The sequence below is a fragment of the Lissotriton vulgaris genome, chromosome 1_1 (assembly GCF_964263255.1).
Source record: "Lissotriton vulgaris chromosome 1_1, aLisVul1.2, whole genome shotgun sequence".
Taxonomy (NCBI): Eukaryota; Metazoa; Chordata; class Amphibia; order Caudata; family Salamandridae; genus Lissotriton; species Lissotriton vulgaris.
In genome coordinates this window covers 1,178,668,176-1,178,688,643 of record NC_141685.1, presented here as the reverse complement: position 1 = coordinate 1,178,688,643, position 20,468 = coordinate 1,178,668,176, and the positions used below count along the sequence as shown (strand labels likewise).

The window sequence follows — 20,468 nt, the reverse complement described above, 5'->3', positions numbered from 1 at the left end:
ATGCCTCTTCATTAACCCGGCCACTGCACTTATTCCCTCTGCCGGCTCGGACATTGTAACAAAAGAAGGAATGCTGCAGCGGCCCTGATTATAATGGCCTACAGCAGAGTGTGGCCGGGACATCACGTGCGAGCAACAGCGCAGCTGCCCCATAATTATTTGCAGCCACCTTAAGTTCCTGAAGAATAACTCCCGCTCTCGGAACCAGCAGGGCCAGGATGTCATGTGACATACCCCCGTAGAGCCCAGCTATTGAGCAACGAAGGTGAGGTCAGGCAGGCTGACTAAAGCACGCAGCGCGGCGCCGCAGGTGATACCTTGTAGCAGAGAGCCTGAGACTGGCAGGCCATAGTTAGCTGGGAATCACTGCCTCAAGACCACGGAAGCAGCGCTGCACGCTGGCGCAGGCAGAGACCACAGGCTGTTCCTGCAGCCAGCTGCCACACTCATGTATGCAGCCATCAGTAAACATACACCTCAGACTGCCATTATGTGTGACAATGCATTTCAGTGCGGTGATGCGGAGCACCACACTGAAATGCACTAGAGTCACGCCTGATGCGTGACACTTGGCAGGACTGCTCAGGCTGGGCCTAACTGCCAGATTCATCAAAGACCCGTTTTGCGAGTCTTTAATAGCGATTCATAAGGAATCGCTATTACAGACTCGCAAAACGGGATTCATGTAGGAATCGCAAAATAAAATGCGATTCATACACATTCCTTATTTGCGATTAGCAATTTGCTAATCGCAAATAAGGATGCGATTTCAAGGGTGCTAGGGGTGTCCAAAGGACACCCTGTAGCACCCCTGAAATGTAATCTACATTGGTGTTGCGCACACACATGTCCAAAGGACATGTGTGTGTGCAACATGCAACTTAGAGAAATGCATTTAAAAGCATTTTTCTAAGTTTTCGCTATTTACCACGAGGTTTGACCTCGCAATAAATAGCGGCCCGAAATAGCGAATTCGCTACTTATAAATGGTTAATGAATTGCATTTAAGGAATCTCAAATAGAGATTCCTTAAATGTAATTCCTCGCAATTTAGCGAAATCGTATTTACCGATTTTTGCATTTGGGATGATGAATCCCAAATGCAAAAATTGCGCTCGCAAAGGGCCAGATTCTCAGAATCTGGCCCTTTGCGAGCGCAATTAAGCTTCATGAATCTGGCTGTTAGTGATTTGTCCAGAATCGCAGGATGTTAAGCCTAGAAGCCCTTTGAGTCCAATGGGTGTTGCACGCCTGGTTGAGCCCAAGCCGAGTCTGGAACCCTGTTCACCAGTTCCACATTCAGCAGCTCTGGTGAGAAATGTTTATGCCCCTCACCCCATTTTTTAAGGAAATAATACACTTTTAGGGGAAAAACATGTACTGCCGAGCAGCACTGATGAGAGAGAAGGACAATTAATACCATGGATAGTTAGAAAGCTCTTAAGTGTCCTTAATGACATCACTTCCTGCAGTGTCATTGGGCAAAGGCCCTGTGACATCGTTTTGTGAGATGCCTTTGAATACGGTACTGGCACTCCTGCACGAAAATCTAGAAAACGTAAGATCTGTGTAGATTACAAATTTAAACTGAGGTAAAGCGCGCGCTCGACAGAGTCTCGCATTCACGCAGTGTTTTTTCAGCGAACAACGCCATATCAGGGAAAATGTTAATCTGCTCATGCTCCGATTAGCAGTATTCGTGCTTCCAAGCATGCTCAGTTCGACTCAGCCAGAAACTGAGCATGCTCAATAAGTCAAATACTGTTTTCGGTCAGTGGTTTAAGGAAGAAGCTTGGCGTCTTTTACCTGACAAAAGTAATCGTTGAGGAAGTAGTACTGCTTTACAAATCTGACTCCTTACAAATCAGACACCGAGGTTTCCACTGCAAAAGTTTAAAAACTACCTTTGAAGATATGTTTCAGGAGGAACCAAATCAGGTGAGCAACACAAACGGGGTCAATCGCATACAAACACTTAATAAAACGGAATTGAGGTTAAGCGATACTCGCAGCAGTAGCAGTGTGATTAGCGACTTGGTCTGAATAGTAGTTATAGAAATCTTTATACCAAAACTCAGAATATCGGTGCAAAAAGAAATTGACACTGGTTGACTACATAAGCCGCAAGACAACGTTGAAGAATTAAAACATGCAAATCCCATGTTGCTTTCAGATCGATGCATTTGTTTGGGAGGCCTTTAGGTGCTGATATACGTCTTGTTCATGCCTAGTGTCTTCTGCTAGCCTGTGTTTTTAAAATAAATTGAACGCAGTTTGCTTTATTAATAGAGTGGTCGGCTAATGAGACCAGACCTTCCAACTCGCACGGTGCCTCCGTGTTTATCGCGATTTCAGTTTCTTTCAGATGGTCATCCGGTGAGGAGCTAAAACCACAGGAAGACAGGAAAAACGTGCTGAAAACCATTGTAAACAGTGGGTTTCCAGCCCGTTTTGGAGGTAGTAATCGGTGCCCATTAAGAGGTGTGAAAACACCCCAGCTCATTGACACATGCCTCAATGGCCCTTTGAGGGGGTGCTTGGTGAGGGTCAGAATGTCTCTTAAGATTTTATTTATTTATTTGTTTGTTTATTTAATGCGATTTTATATAGTGCGAACATTACCCGAAGGTGTCAGAGCGCGTTACATAAGAACCAGTTGTGATACATAAGGATTTAGGATTACATGAGTTATATAAAAGATGCAAACAGAAAGAATTGCAATGTATAAGTGGTAAAGTCACACAAGGAAGAGATACAAGCAGAAAAAATTGCAGATGTAAAGTTGTAGAGTCACACAAGGAAGAGATACAAACAGAAAAAATGGCAAATGTACAATTTGTAACGTCACTCAAGGAAGAGATAGAAATGGATAAACTCTAAGAGTCACCTAGGAATGGTAGAGAGTACAGGTCTACTACATATTCTAGCGGGTTAGAGTTATCTCTATATACATGTTTATACAAATAGTAGAATTTCTCAGGTCAAGGCACAAAAACAATAAAAAAAATACTAGGGGTAGGCACTGCTACCCCTAATTGCCACGAGGCCCCGGCCCATTCTCACATGGTGAAATTAGTTTGTTTATATGTTGGCTGGTATGATCAGGCTTTCTGAACACCGGTGCGTGAAAATGAGGGGCAAGCCTCTTTTACGCCGCCGTTGCTTCACTTTTGTGATGCACCGGCGACACGAAGCCAGTGCCATGCTGCAGGGTATTTACAACGTGACGCATCTGGGAGATGCGTAATGTTGTAATGCCCTGCGGCAGAAGTAAGCATTCCTGCGCGGGAGGGGGGGGGGGGCGTTCCGGCGCAGAAACATCTCCTAAAAGTGGCTGAGTGAAATCTACAAGATTTCACTCATTCACTTTTGAGTCCATGCTGCATCAAAACCCTGCGCCGCCTTGAAGCAGGCGTAAGGATTGACGCAGCATTTTAAAGATAGGGCACCCCAGAGCCTTGCTAGAGCTGCGTCGCGCTTGCGACGCAATTCAATCAATGTGCCGCCTTTACGGCACAGATGCTTCACACATCTGTCTGATTTTGCCCCATGGTGCACCGCATCGTAAATGAGGGGCATCCATGGTGGCGGAGCTGTGACGCACAATAACTGGCGCATCCCTGCTGATATGCAGGGATGCACCCGTTATTGTAAATCTGCCCCTAAGTGTTCAGCTGGACACATGTCTCATTTGTATGTAATTCCCTTTTAAACACCTTAAAAGTTTTCAGCTGTACACGTCATTTGTATGTAATTCCCTTTTAAACACCTTAATATGTTTTGGAATGTTCTCAACAATGAATAGCCTGAGACCTCTGTGCGAAAAACCAGTAAGGAACACTAAGCATTGACTAAAGCACGCTAGTAGGATACACACAGGTGTAGAAATGTATACAAGATCCACTTGCCTTGAAACTCCACTTACTCAGTTAAAAAACATTTTTTGATTTTGGTGGTATTCATTGAGTTGATAAATTACAGCAGCTTTCTCATGTGTCACAGCCAACATTTTAGAAGAAGAAAGTGGAAGATTAAAAAAATAATAATAATCAGGAGAATGTATTTCTCCCATTGACTTATATTGAAGTATGAATCGGGTCTATTGTCATGGATGTGGCTTGCAAGTGTGTTGCTGCAACTTTGGATATCAGAAAGGAGAATATGTATTTTTTTCTTACCTGTCAGGAGCATGGAGAAAGCGCTATATAGCAGGCAGAGAGAGCGTAACAAAATGCTGTGCACTAGCCTGCAAGAGCAGGTTACTACTGGGAGTTCATACTCCGAGTCATAAAACCATTCCCTGTCGGCAGAAGCAGGTTGAGGAAACAGTTTTTTGCATGCAGGAATCGAAAGACAGGAGACTAACCTTGGAATTGGTGGTGTCTCTTCTGAATCAGGAGGGCTAACGTGTGTATATATCAAGGCGTTGATAATATCCTCTTTAATCATGCGAGAGTACTTGCATCATGGTTTTGAGTCGGGAAGGCTGTGATTTTGCACGTTCCCCTAAACCTGCATATGGTGGCAATAAGTAGGCAGAAAGCAGTAGTTCTTGGGGTGGAATGCTTTGTGAATTCGTGGACACCCTCAACGTTCCGTGTTTAATGGTATTCACCAACTCTTCTCCAATCTCGTTCCTCACTGGAAAGTTGGAATTTACTTCTGAGAAACGTTTTCTAGTGTGAATAAAAAGGGGTTATGGAAAGTGAATGTGCAGTCACTTAGCAAATGTTTTCACGTTAGCAAATTTTATTGTGTATATTTGCTCAGTTGAAAATTAGAAACGTTTGCCAACGGTATGGTTTCTATGCTTCTGTAAACTCATCTGAATTCCCAAAGGTCGGAAATATGCACTAGTATAAGGACCAAAGCCTACAAGTGAACTGTTATAATTTTCTTTACAAATTGGGCCACTAACATGTTCGTGTTGACCATAGTGGTTTTACGCCAATTCTCCATTATTAACTTAAAAAAAAATATTGGCGTGCATCCAACATGTTTTATTTACTCAGAGAAATAGTATTTAAAGTTATACAGTCGTTTACAAAACCTTTTTTTTTTTAAGTGAGCATTTCCATTGTGCACATTTTCTTTATAAAGCAAACAGTTGTCAATCTTGCTTTCACAAACCTGCATGAATTTCCATGTAATCGGGGCGCATTCTGAGAGCATTAGAAGTAGCCTCAATTTGTTACATTTCGCAAACGTGTCCACGTTTCTAAACCAAATCCACGTTGAGCGTACAGCTCCCTGTATTTTCTTAAACCACTCCCCCAAATAGTAAAGGCTTTAGTATTAATAAAGGCTATAGAAAATGTTTATTTTCGGTTTAATAACCCATAAAACGTATAAAAGAATATGGGCCAGATGTAGGAGCCCTAATACCGGTCGGTAACGGCCGAATTCGGCCGTTACCGACCGGTATTAGGGTCTCCAGATGTAGGGGGCCTATATTTTACTTATTCTGTAAAGTTACCGAATCGGTAAATTTACAGAATCGGTAAAATACCGAATCGGTATATTTACCGATTCGGAAAAACCATATGTAGGTGGCACTCCTAAGAGTGCCACAGGCCCTTAAAAATCGGTATTTTACCACCCAATCCTACTGGGTAGTAAAATACCAAATTCAGGTGTGCATGCACATCTGTGCATGCACACCTGTGCAATGTGACAGACAGACATGCCCTTAGGGCATGTCTGTGTGCCACATTGCACACAAGTCCAGAATTGGGGTGCTAGAGGGTGTCAAAGTGACACCCCCTGCACCCTTGCAGGATTCGGTATTTACCGATTCTGTAAATACCGAATCTGTATTTCACATTGATTCCTATGGGCTTCAAGGCCCATAGGAATCAATGGGAAATACAGATTCGGTATTTACAGAATCTGTAAATACCGACTCTTACAGATTCGGTAATTTTTTACCTACATCTGCCTCCTTCCAATTTACCGACTTTTAAATACCGAATCGGTATGACTCGGTATTTAAAAGTCGGTAAATCGGATTTACCTACATCTGGCCCCTAATGATTAAAAAATAGCTATTGTTTTAAGTGTGCAAAATACACACTATATCTGCAGGGTTACATAAGATGACAACTTTTTCTGTATGGCTACATTGCAAACGATGGGAGACACCCTTTAAATTGATAAAATATCATTTTATATAACCCAGCTGATACATTTTGTATTTTGCACACAGTATATTGTTGTGTTTTCTGAAAAGTATTTTCTTTTAATATGTTTTATGGGCTATTACCACAAAATAAACATTTTCTCCTAATGAACCATGTATACAAGTTTTAACAATTTATACATCTAGATTAAAATCTTGCCTTCAACCAAATTTTCAAAGATCCACGCTTTGGGAATGTAAAATGACCATCAAAGGGTAGGTGCAGCTGGGGGGGTTGGGCGTCCTTGTCCTGTTGACAAAATAAACATAAGAATGTGATGGCCTTGACTCCAAGCAATATGTCCTGGATGTCGGGCAATAGGAACTGCACACCCATGTTTCCTGGAATAGTTTAGAGTAGGGTTTGCACACCTCTGTCCTCAAATTATCAACCCCTACCAGGCTGCCCCAGTTTACCTATCTGTCTTTCCGAATTCTTCAGAAGCTCTCCCTTCTGTATTTATTCACAATTCGGTTCGTCAAATATTTTTGACTTATACGTTTCATCTAAAATATATGAAAATAAACCTGCTGTTAAAAGTAAAGGGGAAGAGATGGGTACCCCATTCCCCTACAGCTATTAGTGTGTCTTCGAAGTACTAGAGTTCCTTAACCTTTGGGGTTTGCCTGTTATTTTACCATTTATTATTCAGCATTTTGTTAATGACTACGCTACATCCCTTCAAAGTTTAGTATTTCGGTATCTTTCAGAGTGTTTTATTGTACACTGCTGCAATGTGTGTGGGTGTATATGGTGCTTTAAAATAATTAAAGTAAAAATAAATGCTTCTCTACATGCATTAAGGATGAAGGGCCTCATGACTAGTGATGTGGTTGTTGAAACCCATATAAGAAGCTGCACGTTTTAGAAACACGATGGAAACTGCTGGTTTTCTTTAGTTTCTGTATTAGATAAAAGTTAACACTTCTAGTAGTATATGGATAAGTAGAAGGCAAAATAAAGCCACCATAAGCAACAGGGTTGCACACCTTGCTCAGCCTAGCGTTTCATCAGCTCCGCCAACTGTCCTGGCCAGTCGTACCATGGCACTGCGATACTCCAAATGACAACGTTCCTACACAAGCATAATGGCTAGGGTATAATCTATTTCAAACCACTAAAGAGCGAAAAAATATCATATAATCAAAGCTGATACCTTATAACCCACATCCCATAAAAGGGAGGGGATACGGAGAAATGAGGCAATTAGTGAGAAGAACTGTGAGTTAGAAAATGAACCCTCATGCACCAAACAAGTCGGTGACTATCTTCATCATTGGGTTTGTTTTCTTAAAGGGCTTGTGGATTAGTGCCCATATGTGATAAAGTGATTTAAAAGAAGACTCAGCTTTCCCCTAAACAAATTTTAATAGAGGGGTAGCTGACCTTCATTAAAAGCAATGTGATAAACCGGACACCAAATGGATGGGTCAACTTGAACCAAAGTGACCTATACAAACAACGTGGTCGACATGTTTCTGCTATAGTGATCTATTTACGCTCAGCATTCATCAGGACCATGAACTATCCCACAGTGGAATACGCACCCTAAAGCGTAACCAAACTGTGGCGATAGGCAAAATACATTCACACTCACGGAAATCCCGTGCTGACACTCCTTAAACTTGCTAAGGGTCTTCAATCTGAAAGAGAAAAAATTATTCCAGCATGGCAAATTATCTTAAACTTGTGAATACTTTTCCCATAGTGCCATTATTTCAGAACAAACACCTAACGTTTTGGTGTCAACAAAATAGTTCTCCAACATCCCTTCAGTTGCCCCATATTACACATGCAGGAAAACCATCCACATACGCACCGTTCTAAACCTTATGTTTTTCAAAGATTCATAAAGAGCCCTACATTTAACACACTATGTTTGACTGTGGACTGCAAACACTTATTAATTCTTAGCCTTGACAATCCGTCAAAAAGGCCTTGTTCTCTTGCTACTTACTACGGTAAATGCCATTTCATTTACATGTTACCGTTTTGAGATCGGACCGTCGCCCAATTACAGGCCCGGGAGACCAAAGGTTAAACTTACAAAAATTAAACTTACAAGTGCCAAAAACAAACCCTACCAAACCTCATGGAAGAAGTATCAAATAAAAATAAAAACTCACTTTCTTTCTGAATTGAAACTGCAACTTGAGATCGTGGCAGGGGGAACCTTCACGCCCAGAACTGCTGTTTATCGAAAGGGAGTTAAGAAAAAATGGCGTAAAATCGTTACTTTAGAGCTCATCAAAGCAATTTAGTTGCATTCTCGCCTTTGATAGTATACGCGGGAAAGAATGCCAGTCAAGATGTAAAACGGAACGGGGCCTCGCACTTGCATCCAGACGACTACCCGCTCGGCACCTACTCCATTCACATCCACTGCCCGAATGGTACTGGGGTGGATGGGCGGAGAGTGTTATCAGACTCAGCGTAGTATGCCACATGATGGTGGCCACAGTCTGATTCTTAAAGGGTCAGTAATTCTTATCGCGTTTAACCCTTTAATAATCTAAAACAAATGATCCACACCACAGAATTTAATGGTTTTTAGGTCGAGGGACCGTTAAGCTGCGAAGCAGCTTCCGGTCAGGAGAATTAATGTCTCTCAGTAGCTCAGTAGATCCCGCCTCCTTGCCCCGTCTGTTCTCCAGTTGGCTGGCTTCCTAAATGGAGGCCAGCCATTGGAGGAGAGATCCGTCACTCCGATGTAGCCCTGTCCTTTTCGGATTTGGGGGCGTAATTTTTGCTGTTCTTTAGACAGTGACGTCGTCCGTCACTCAGCACAGCAAAACACGCCCCCAAATCCGAAAATGTCCTAAGCTTTATTGCCGCCATTGTTGCCCAGCCGGCGCCGAGTACGGGGATGCAGTGCACATGCTCCGGCACAAACTGCGGATGGGGCTTCCGCCCAGCGCCTCGGAGCCCAGCTGCAGACTTTCCGCCCCTTCTGCCTTCGCAAGCTGTGCGCTAGAGCCTGGACTGGGAGCCGGAGCTTCATTCTGGCGGCAGCAGCAGCGGGCATTGTGCTGGAGCACCGCAACAGCTGCCACCGCCATGGACTTCACCCCGAGCCCCCCGGCGAGAGGTGAGATGAGCAAAGCTACGGGGAGAGGGGCCTCCACACTGGCCTCGCCGCCCCCCCCCCCGCTGGCCTCTCCCTGCCACGGCACCGCCTGTAGCAGCACCTCACGCCCGCAGTGTCAGTGCCCCGCCGCCCGACCCCAGGGCCTCAGCCAGCCGCCCCGGGACCAGCACAGCAGGTCTGAGGAGAAGGGCTCCACCGGTCTTAACACCGGCACCGCCGCCAGTTAGAGCGGGCAGAGCGAGGGATCAGTGAGAGGCAGTGTCCCCCCCACACGCAAGGCCGCCCAGACCCCCAGACAAATTACCTGCCGCTGATAACCCCTCCTCCCCGTTGTCCCATCCTCCTCGCCTTCTCTCTCTCTCCTCTATATTGGCTGTTTGAGCTCCTCCCACATCATCCTTTGGAATGCGTCTTTTCTTATTTTCCTTTTGGTATTTGTCATTCAGTTTCCTAGCCGCCTCTTACTAAAACGGTTTGTGTTTTCGGCGATTAAAGTAGATTTCGGATTCGTTCAAGTTATTCATCCATTTATTCTGCGTCCGAGTTGTTTCCTCCTTCCTAAATCTCCGTTTCTGTTGCACTTTCCGCCCGTTCTTCTTGCAGCTTCTCTTTGTTGCACCTTATTACCGTAGCTATTCATAAATCTCAGATAACGCGGACTGTCCTTGGTCTTGACTGACCCTTTTGCTAGTTCAGACTAAGTTCATTTTCTGTTCCTATATTCATTCTAAGCAATCGTGAAAATGCGGATGTCTAAGTTATTACAACTTAACATTCTTCCCTTTTAACGATTTATTGAAAAAAAACTCAGTCAGTAAATACGGTCCGGTTACCCCAGCATTAGTACAGTAACCGCTCTGTAACAGGGTTAAATTGGTAAGGCGGGCGATGGGCCGGTATCGGAGTTAAAGCTGTGGGCCTTTGGCTGTGCTGTTAAAATGCCCTCAGCGCCCTTTCCAGAGGCCGACAGAGCTATATTCCCTCGCTTTTACCAGCAGGGCGTCAGTAGGTGTCAATCGGCCTCTCGCTGGGTCGTCCCACAAATGTATTCAGATTGAGCAGGGTCCCTGGGCGCATATACTCGGGTGTAATTCACCAGTGTGAACTCAAACTTGTACAAAGAGCCCAGGTAATATCTGCATTTCAATATTCTCAGTGGAGTTAAGAAAAAATGCCTCTTTTAGAGACCACCCCCCTCTTTTCGTAATACTTAAAACAAAAACATTGTTTTGCAAAAAGGCACAAATGGCAAATGCGAGCCCCTTTTTTAAAATTATTTATACTGCCCATGCCTATTTTTGATTCCAATCCAACCCTGCCCTGTAGGGTCTAGGCTGTCCATCCTAGTGTTGTCCAAGGACTTTAATTTATCCCTGTGTTAGTTTACTTACGCTCTAAATTTGAAGCAGCATCATAACTGTTGTACTTTATTCACTCTGACCCACGTTTTATTTATCTTCGTTGAAAGTGATTTTTTTGTGAAGTGACCAAGAAAGGTGAAAGTTTGTTATTTCAAAAACCATGGCCGGAATTAAAACCTTCCAGCTGTCTGGTTTGCAAAATACATCTTGTGGGCATTCAGAAACATTCCCTGGGATTGTGTTATGCTCATTGCTTACCATTGGCGTTGTGGTTTGTAACTCACATTTTTTGGCTTTCTATTTAATGGCTTTATTTTAGGCTGTCCAAAGTGAGTTTGTCTCTCCCAAGGAGCACAGCCTTTTCACACTACCTCCTTGTATTGTTCCACACGTGCTCTTTTCTGTAAACAGGCCTTCAAATCTTGTTCTTATCTTGTCACGTTTTCTGTTCTTTAAAAGACGAAGGTAAAATGTCATGCTCTCTTTGAGTGAGATTGTTGGTTACTTTTCTCTCTCTGACTTCAAAGTAAGATGATTTATGTGACAATCTTGCTGGATACTGGGGATGGTAATTTTTTTTTCTAGCACACATTTAAATTAACTGTGTAAGCATTTGTAAACTTTATAGTTTTCTTAGTAAAACTGGATGTCTGTGCAAATGTAATGGTCATTTCAATTTTAAATGTGTTTTCTGTAATAGTCGTGGGGTACCACACCATGCATACTCTACGCCACTCTGCTTAACTGTATGCCATTGCACTCTACTATGCAGCACTCTAATCTACAACGCTGTATTCTGTGCCGCTGCACTCTATGCCTCTATACTTTGCAACACTATGCCTATGAATTTTACACCAGTCCACGCAACTCAGTGCCACTCCACTTCATTCTTTGCCATGCCTCTTTTGACACTCCATGCCACTCTCCTTTGCGTCACTAACGTCTATTCATACTGAATAGCAGCCATGCTGGTATACAATATGGCTAAAACACATTGTCAAAGCCAGTAGCTCTTACATTGGCGGGACTATTGGCTTTGCCAGTGCTTGTCAAATTAGTTTTATCCACAGTACAAGCATCTGTGCTACTGTACAGCATGGCAGCAAAACATTTATAATAGCTGTCATAGGTGAGCCCTGTTGGCTTTGCCAGTCTTTCCATGTTAACACTGCCTTTGCAAAGGTTTTACCTCAGTACCACGTTAACCACACAAATACAGTAATGAGCCACTGAAAAATGACTAGTCTGCCTTTGTGCCGTCCTTCTGCGAGGCAACACGTTTTATTTTTCTTAGAAACTATTCATCCTTTGAGCTACAAAAAATATTTCTTTGTTAAAAGCTGCAAATTATGCCACTGATGAGGTCTGGCAAATCCATAATTATGCGTAAAACTCTGCAGAATTGCATAGTCTGTGTGCGTGGCTCTGTCTGTGTGCGTGGCTCTGTCTGTGTGCGTGGCTCTGTCTGTGTGCGCGGCTATGTGTCCGCGAATACTCTCTAGTACTCTCTAATGCTCACCTATTGCCATTGTAAATGACAATACCATTTATTTATGTTTAAAAAAAAATAAAAAAAATGTCATAAGCAATGCCAATAGCTCTACCTTTCATAATGCCGAGACCATTGCATTGTAAATGCTTGTTTAGGATAGCGTTACGATACCTAACCAAAAAGAAATCAAACCAAAAGGAAGTCAAGCACCATACAGAAAAATATTGCGGTTCTTCTCAACTATGAATAGCGATACATCACTGCTTCTCTTCAGTCGGAAAACTAAGTGCAATCGGTTCACTTTTTTTATATGTATAAACTTTATAGACAAACCACACTCTGTCAGCATGTGTATAGGTTGGGAACAAGTACGTGCGCTCCTACTGAATGATATGATTTAGCAATCATTTAATCAGAGCAAAATCAAAAAAATATATGTATATATATATGTACACAAGTCTCACAATCACCCAAAAAAGGGGAAAATGAATGGTAATGTGTCTTAACTAATCACATTTGACATTAGGGCATGTATGTGTGTTTGGCAGTACCCCGACAAAGGGGAAGGTTGCTGGTGTGTTATGACTAGTTATCTTTAAAGTCAGGGCATGGGTCACTCTGGAGAAAATGGACAAACCAGCCAAGCGATCTTAATTTCTCAAAATTCTTAATTTCAGATAAGGCATTTCAGCGTCTCAGAACAGAACCCCAAGGAATAGCATCGTTTAAGCCGGAGATATGGGTGGAAAACGAACCCAATGAAAAGCTAGTCACCGACTTGTTTGGTGCATGAGGGTTCATTTCCTAACTCACAGTTCTTCTCACTAATTGCCTCATTTGTCCTTTTCCCCTCCCTTTTATAGGATGTGGGTTATAAGGTAACAGCTTTGATTATATGATATTTTTTCGCTCTTTAGTTGTTTGAAATAGTTCATTTAAGGGGCATAAGAGTGATCTTTTTGGCCTTTTCTCTCCTTTTGTTTTGACTACTAGGGTATAATCTAACCAATAAGAGTGGTGGGCCTGCACACCAGTTTAATCCTGTGATTCTATTACGAGACTTTTTAAATTATCTTAAAACTAAGTATGCGTGCTATCACGTGTATGGGGTTTAGCCCTAAAACCCAAAAGCTATAAGAAGTAGAACCCACTGCCTGCGTGATGCACTGCTCTGGACACCTGGTGTCTTCAGTAATATTCAACACACTTTATCGTTTGTAAATCATATGTTTATGATTGTTCCTTCCTTATTAGAACCAACTTCATACAAAATCAAAAAACTATATCATTTCCCGAATTATAATACATTTGTGTTGTGTTTCAAAAACCACACCATAGTAAATCACATCTACAAAACCTCTATATGTTTTAACATAAGTGTATGCATTAATTCGTTAACAAAAACTCCCAATGCATTTCGGGTTCTTTTGAACCCTTCTTCAGGGGCATTATATTACTCGCATAACAGACACAATGTTCAAATCTTCATAGTCTTCTTCTGGACCTACAAGGCAATATCAAAAGCCATACCTCAGAATAGTCAATGTAAAAACAGTCAATACAATCTATGAAAATCTATTAGGATTTGCACTCCTAGTAAAAAAAATGTGCGAAAGTAAAGTATTGTAAAGATGCCATCAATAAATGTGCTCTTCAATTGACCCCATTTACTATCAATCTTATACCAGTGCTCCGAACGCGTATCCTAATGTGCCATTCCTGGACACTACCTTATCACCCTCACTCCCATGCGTGGCATCCGCAAAGTGTATAAAACAAATTCTTCCACGTGAGTGTACGAGTTTTAACCACCCGTGAAAAACTGTATACATATCCAAGACTACAGTGCAATCACCATCTATTTACCCCATTCAATAACACTTCCTTACCAACGTTATACTGCAGAACTCGAAACTTTGTAAGCTGTGAAAATAAACCATGCATCTTAGTAACACATACCTGAATGCCCAAAATTATCGTGAACCTCAAATACATGTCCCACCTCTTACCTGTATACTGCCCTCGAGTACCTCCACTGTCCCATACGCTCTAATCGCCCACTCAACTTTGCCTTCGAAATCTGTGAAAAGGCAGTGAAAATCGCATGTTTAATTATCCCCTCCGCTAGCCTGAAAATCTCCTCCAATACTAAATCGTAAACCCCACAAACACTCACCGTCTCCTGAGTCCTGCTCGTATCCAGTTAGAATCCTCAATCACGTGTGTGCCTTTGCACCCACTGCCGTTACGGTAACTTTCGTATTCCAATTTAAAGGAGCCGACGTATAATAGCGTTTCCTCCTGCCCGTTCAACTCAATGAAACTTTATTAATACCCTACTCGTGGACAATTATTCTAATTTTAACCAACAGAAAGGTGTTCCTATGCGTATGTAGTGAATGTATCGTATGTCAAAAATTTTTTATTAAAAAATGAGAGCAAAATGCCTCTCATATATTCCATGGGTGTATTAATGTGAAAACATTCTACTCTATGCAGTTTTACAATGGATAAACCGGTTCCTATTACGTACCAACGGCGTACTTCGTGTCAAAGTAGATAATCATCTGATGGCCATTCTCAACCCCTGTGCCATAATCCTTGATGGGGTTCCTATAAATGACTTCCCCCTGCAACACTGATAATGTCCATACGGTGCATAAAGTGCCACTGTTTATTTGAAATCTGTGTAAACTATACAACTTACTTTGGAAAAAATAGGAAAAAAGGAAAATGAAAACCTGGAGTGCAAATCCCTTACAATGATTTCCTACTGATTGACTTCTTTCAGTTCATACAAAACGTCCCTTACAATGTTTAACCTGTACTGTACATTGTGACATTTATAAAAAGCATAGCAGTTCATAATGGTCATTTAATCCCCCTGGATGGACTGTCCCCAAAGTTTTGATCCAATATGTTTCCCTCCGTGCCAAGGAGGTGTTTACATCCGAACCCGGTTCAAAATTCATTTTCTCTAAGATTGTGAATCTCAATTGGGGGATTGTATGTGCTGCCTCGACCCAATGAGCTACTAGAGGGGATGTAGTGGATTGATTTCTAATTCTACTCTTATGTTCCACAATTCTTGTTTTTATTTTTCTGCTTGTTCTGCCTTCGTACACTGAACCACAGGGACACTTAATGGCATAAATGACCCCCTCCGTATTACAATCTGAAGTATGTTGTAATTTGATCTTACGACCTGACCTGTATGTGGATGTGTAAACGTATCTCCAGGAATAACATTCCCACATTGTATGAAATTATGGCATCTTTTCATACCTTTATGACCCTGTTTGGGCATGGTCTTCCTTGTTTTTAGAAGTTCTTTTAAGTTATTTGCTCTATTATGTGCAAACAAAGGTACACTTTGGAATAGTCCTGTGAAATCTGGTTCTTGCTCTATTATATCCCAACGTTTCCTTATGATGACTTTGATCTTGGGTGCTTGCGTGGAATACTTCAATACAAATACTTGCTGTTTCTCTGTCATTTTTAATGATTTCTTAAAGAGATCTTCCCTATTCCTCTGCATTACCTTATGCTTGGCTTCTTCCAAGATGTAATCTGGATAGCCTCTGGCCTTGTACTTGTCTAATTGATCTTGCATCAGAATTTCACAGGTTTTGAAATCCGAAGTTATTCGTTTTAAGCTTGTGAGTTGTGACACTGGTAAATGTTGCTTTAGGGAAGTGGGATGTGCACTTAAATAGTTAAGTGCATTATTAACATCTGTTGGTTTAGAATATACCCTAGTCTCTAACCCAGTGTTTGTCTTGCATATTTCAATGTCCAAAAAGTGTTTTTTTTCGCACTGAATATTGTGCGTGAATTGTATCCTTGCATTGTGCCTGTTCAGTTGTGCAATACCCTCTACCAGCATCACTTTTTTTCCCTTCCACAATACCAGGATGTCATCTATGTAACGTAGGAACATTACAGTGTTCTCCATCCATGTAGGGTCATTAAGAATATATTGCTGCTCAAAATGTGCCATGAATGTATTTGCATAGGCTGGGGCTCCGGGAAAGCCCATGGAAGTACCCGTTTTCTGTAAATAAAATTTTTCTTGCCAACTAAAATAACTGTGGTAGAGAGCAAAATGTAGGAGTTCAAGCAGAAAAACACTTCTGTCCGCAGGTATATTTCATTGTAAGAGTCTCCACTCTACGGCTTCCAACCCTTTATTGTGGGCGATAGATGTGTATCCAATGTAGGAAGGTGGACTCCTGACTATAGTTACCCCAGATTTTTTGCCTTGTGTTTAGCTGGTTTTCGACTTAGTTAGCCTGGTTCCCTGCTAAACAGGGCCCCAGGCTATCTGCTCTCTCCTTAAAATGGACTCCATGCCCCCTAGGTGCATAACCAAATTGGTACTGGACACCTTGTCAGCCCCTATACAGTGTACCATAGGTGCCAAGGGCATAGGTGCATCCAAGGCCTACCAGGGGCTGCAGCATAGCTTTTGCCACCCCTGGCTGGTTCTTAAATTGACACAACTGGCTGATCACTCAGCTGGGGCAAGTTTGTGTAATCACCTCTTGCTTAGATATAGTGTACCTATATCTAAACCTATATCTTGACACATATAAACCTATAAGTCACTCCTATGGCAGGCCTTATCAATCCTGGAGGCAGAGTGCTTGGTTTAACGTGAGATGGTGCTCGAGCATGAGCTGAGCCTGTCTGCAGCTGTCGGGAACAACTCCCTAAGCTGTTCCGGGATAATGCCATACCAACACTCTTAAGTGCATTATAATCCATCGCGGTGATGTGCTAACTTTGGTTTTGCTTTATCAAAACATGTTGTGTAAGGTGTCATACGATTTGGAATACTATCCCCTCGACAGTCCTGTCGACGGGGATAGCATTCCACCCTTCTAGAGGGAGAAGACATGTTACTTTACTGAAACGCGGCTAATCCTAACCAGAGCCTCAGTATCACAAAATGGATGCTGCTGCCACCGACACAAGTCTGACCGAAACTTGGCAGAGGAGGCCTGGACAAAGGGTTTCCTGTCGCGGGGAGTTGCTACACCACCCCAGACAGGAGATAGTGTATTGGGGCAGGGAGGGCTGAAAGAAACTAGACAGTGCCTGGGGCGCACAAGGCTTCCCCTTGCATAATTCGGACAAACCGGTTCTGGGGCACACCAGCCCCAGTCTCAGCTCGACCCTGGACAAAGGGAAAGGGGTGTAACCACCCCCTTCCTGGGTCCCACCCATAGGAGGGACCTAGCAGGTAATCCAGCCCCCAAGATTGGTATAAGAATGGGAGCAGTGCCAACGCACTCAGATTATCCTGACTGAAACTTATGAAACGAAACTCTGGACCCTTCGACATCCTACTCGACGTAGAAGACTGAAGAATCTCCCTTGTGGTCAAGGAGTGACCACCCTGTGCAAACAGGCACCATCCAGCACCTCAACGTTTGCTTTGTTGCAGTTCCCGCCGGAACTCGAGCAACAGAGTTCGACAAGACCCAGCGTGCCTGCCTTCTAACAGTCCGATCCACAGTCCCTGCAGAGCTGAGACCTGTGGAGGCGACCGGAAGCGCGGGCCCGCCATCTTGGAAAGACCACGAGGCGTTGACCGTGCAGCTACCGAGGCACCCTCGAAGCTGTGCATTGGGGTTTGAGAAGCCCCAGCCCTGAGCCTCTCTTGCACCGAAGCTCACCCCTCTACACTCACCGATTGCTGCGTGGGGCCCTTCTGCATCTTTTGGCTCAACACGTTGGTCCGGTCACTTGCCCGTTGGCTAGTGGCCCCTGTACCGACGAACCTTGAAATCTTACTCGTGAGTCTGGTTGCTCCAGACTTGCCCTCGCTCCCCTGAAAATTAGCACCCGCTCTGACCCTCCTGGTCCGAGTGTTAAGCCATCTTCGAATCCTGCGTGGGTTGCGCTTGCCAAGGGTTGTTTGCTCCAATCCGGAAGCCGACACCGCCGACAGTGAGAGCCTTCGTGGGACAGCTCGTGATCCACTCCTGGACATCCTCGGTGCCCCAGAGTCCACGTGGCAGCGGAAAGAAGCTTCGCGACATCGATCTGAAAGCGCCCGACATTGCCTGGTTCCTTCCTGGTTCCACCCTGGTCACTGCTGAGTGACCCAGACTCTGTCTCCTCTGCTTTCAGATCATCTTTATATTCGATCCACCCTTGGATCACACCGGACACTCGACGCCTGCAGCCTCTTCATCTCCAGGCACCATCGACCTGCGTGACGAAACCCGACACTACTTCGCACCTGTGCACCCGCTTCCTATGGGTGAGGTAACTCAGCAATGCCGGTGCTCCTACACTGGTACACAGCTCTAGTGTATGTTTCTAAAGTTTCGTCCTTCTAGGTTAAGCGAAAGTCTCCTTTAACAGTAACTTTATAACTTTTACGCACCATTGACATTGCATTGGTGCATGTGTGTGCTTTAAGCGCTGCACCCGAATCCCGCGGGCTTTTCCCGACTTCAGCATTGCTAGTCCCGACTGCTCCCAGCGATTCCCTAGGCCCTAGGCCTAACCACTGTTCGATAGGTAACTCTTATACCACTTTTTTAATATATGGTTTGCGTGACCCCCCGGCCTCATCCATAATTGTGCAACTTTTATATGTTTTTTTTTCAAAACCGTATTTATTAAGAGTTCAAGCAAGTATCAATACAGTTCTCCACAATCAGGAGGATACTGTCAACAGTATGCAGGTAATGGCATGACAGTGAACCCAGATTTTAGGAAACAAACCCGTCCCACCCCTGCCCCACCCATCCCCAAGAATACCCCCCAACACCCTTCCCCAACTACCCACCCCTTATCCCACCCTAGCCCAGTGCACGTGTTCACAGAGTAGCAACATTAGATGGAAAGCAATGTAGGTGTCGGCCAACAACCTAAGGTACAGGGTCCACATCAGAAGGCAGCACATCATCAATGTCAATCGGGGGGTCAAGAGTAAGCCCCCTGTAGTCCGCCCACCGTTCTCAGATTTTGTAGTGCTTTCGGGGACACCCCCTGGCCTCAAAGACAGGCAGTTCCAGCCCCATGAGAAAGTCCAGTCCCGCATTCCAGGCGCCGAGTGGGGGGGGGCACGTTCACTTTTCCAGGCCTGAGCCAGATCTCTCTTGGCCACCACTAGCCCCAATAGCAAAAGATGTCGTTTGTAGATGTTGCCCCCAACATTCTCCAGGACATGGAGGAGGCCCAGTCTAGGGGTATGGGGAAGGTCCCACCCCAACACCTCCGATAGGCAGTCCCAGACCCCAGTCCAGAATCTGGTCAATCTCCCACAAGACCACACTGTGTGGAAGAGCGTCCCCCTTTCAGTTCCACACCTCAGGCACTCCGGAGCGGCTATAAGGCCCGCCCGCCACAATCGTTCCCTAGTATAGTATGCCCTGTGAAGGTATTTGAATTGAATAAATCTAAGACGGACGGCTATAGCAGCCCCACGGGGGGATTCACGCCAGTCATCCTCATCCAAGGGGCCAACATCCTTCTCCCAGGAGGCCTTCAATGTTAAGAGGGAAGGGGAGCAGTGCGTAACCAGGGAGCAGTATATCTGAGAGACCTTTTTGTCGCCCAGGTCCCCCATAAAGAGTTTTGCTTCAATGAGACTAAAGTCAGGGAGTTGATCTAACCCCACCAGGCTAGGGCCTAGGGCATGGCGGAACTGGAGATACCGAAAGAATTGGGACTTAGGCATATTGAATTCAGAGCTAAGGTCCTGAAAGGACTTAAGTGTAGTTCCAGTGAGGACATGACCAAGGGACGCGATCCCGATCGCGTCCCAGCCGCCAAACCCGGACAGGGACGCCAGCGCCGGAAGCAAACCATTATGCCATAACGGAGTCTCAGCGGTCAGTCTGCCCCACCAACCCATACGGCGCAAAGCTTGCCCCCAGATCGCGAAGACTATTTGGGTGACCCTCGGCAGCGTCCTCCTCCATCTGGCCGAGTACAGTAAGGTATGGAGCGTGGCACCCCCCATCAGAGAGTGCTCCAATGCATAAGCCGGATCGCTACGGTCTCCATACCACCACTCGTTAAGCACCAGGAGGTGGGAGGCCTGGTAGTAGGACAGAAGATCCGCGGACGCCAAGCCGCCGCAGTATGTAGAGAGAAAGCATGTACGCAGTGCCACCCTGGAGGCACCCCCGGCCCACAAAAACCGGCCCAGCACTGAATTGACACGTCGGAACAACTGCGGGTCTATTCTATATGGATGATTCTGCAGTTGATAGAGAAGCCGTGGCAGGGCTACCATCTTGAATATGGCCGATCTGCCATAGATATTGAGGGGCATGCGCATCCAAGTCTTGACATCCATCTGAACTCTATCCTACACTGGCTGC

The 20,468-nt window shown here is 44.3% G+C and overlaps 1 protein-coding gene across 1 annotated transcript in view; it reads left to right on the top strand.

The window, feature by feature from the left end:
- Positions 1 to 1,757: 1,757 nt before the first annotated feature.
- The window catches only part of LOC147748871 (uncharacterized), a 1,009,512-nt gene continuing 990,801 nt past the window's right edge, over positions 1,758 to 20,468 (top strand). Inside the window, exon 1 of the mRNA XM_086964392.1 lies at positions 1,758 to 1,938. Within this exon, the coding sequence (XP_086820518.1) occupies positions 1,915 to 1,938 (24 nt within the window). The 5' untranslated portion in view covers positions 1,758 to 1,914. The remainder of the gene's footprint in view (positions 1,939 to 20,468) is intronic.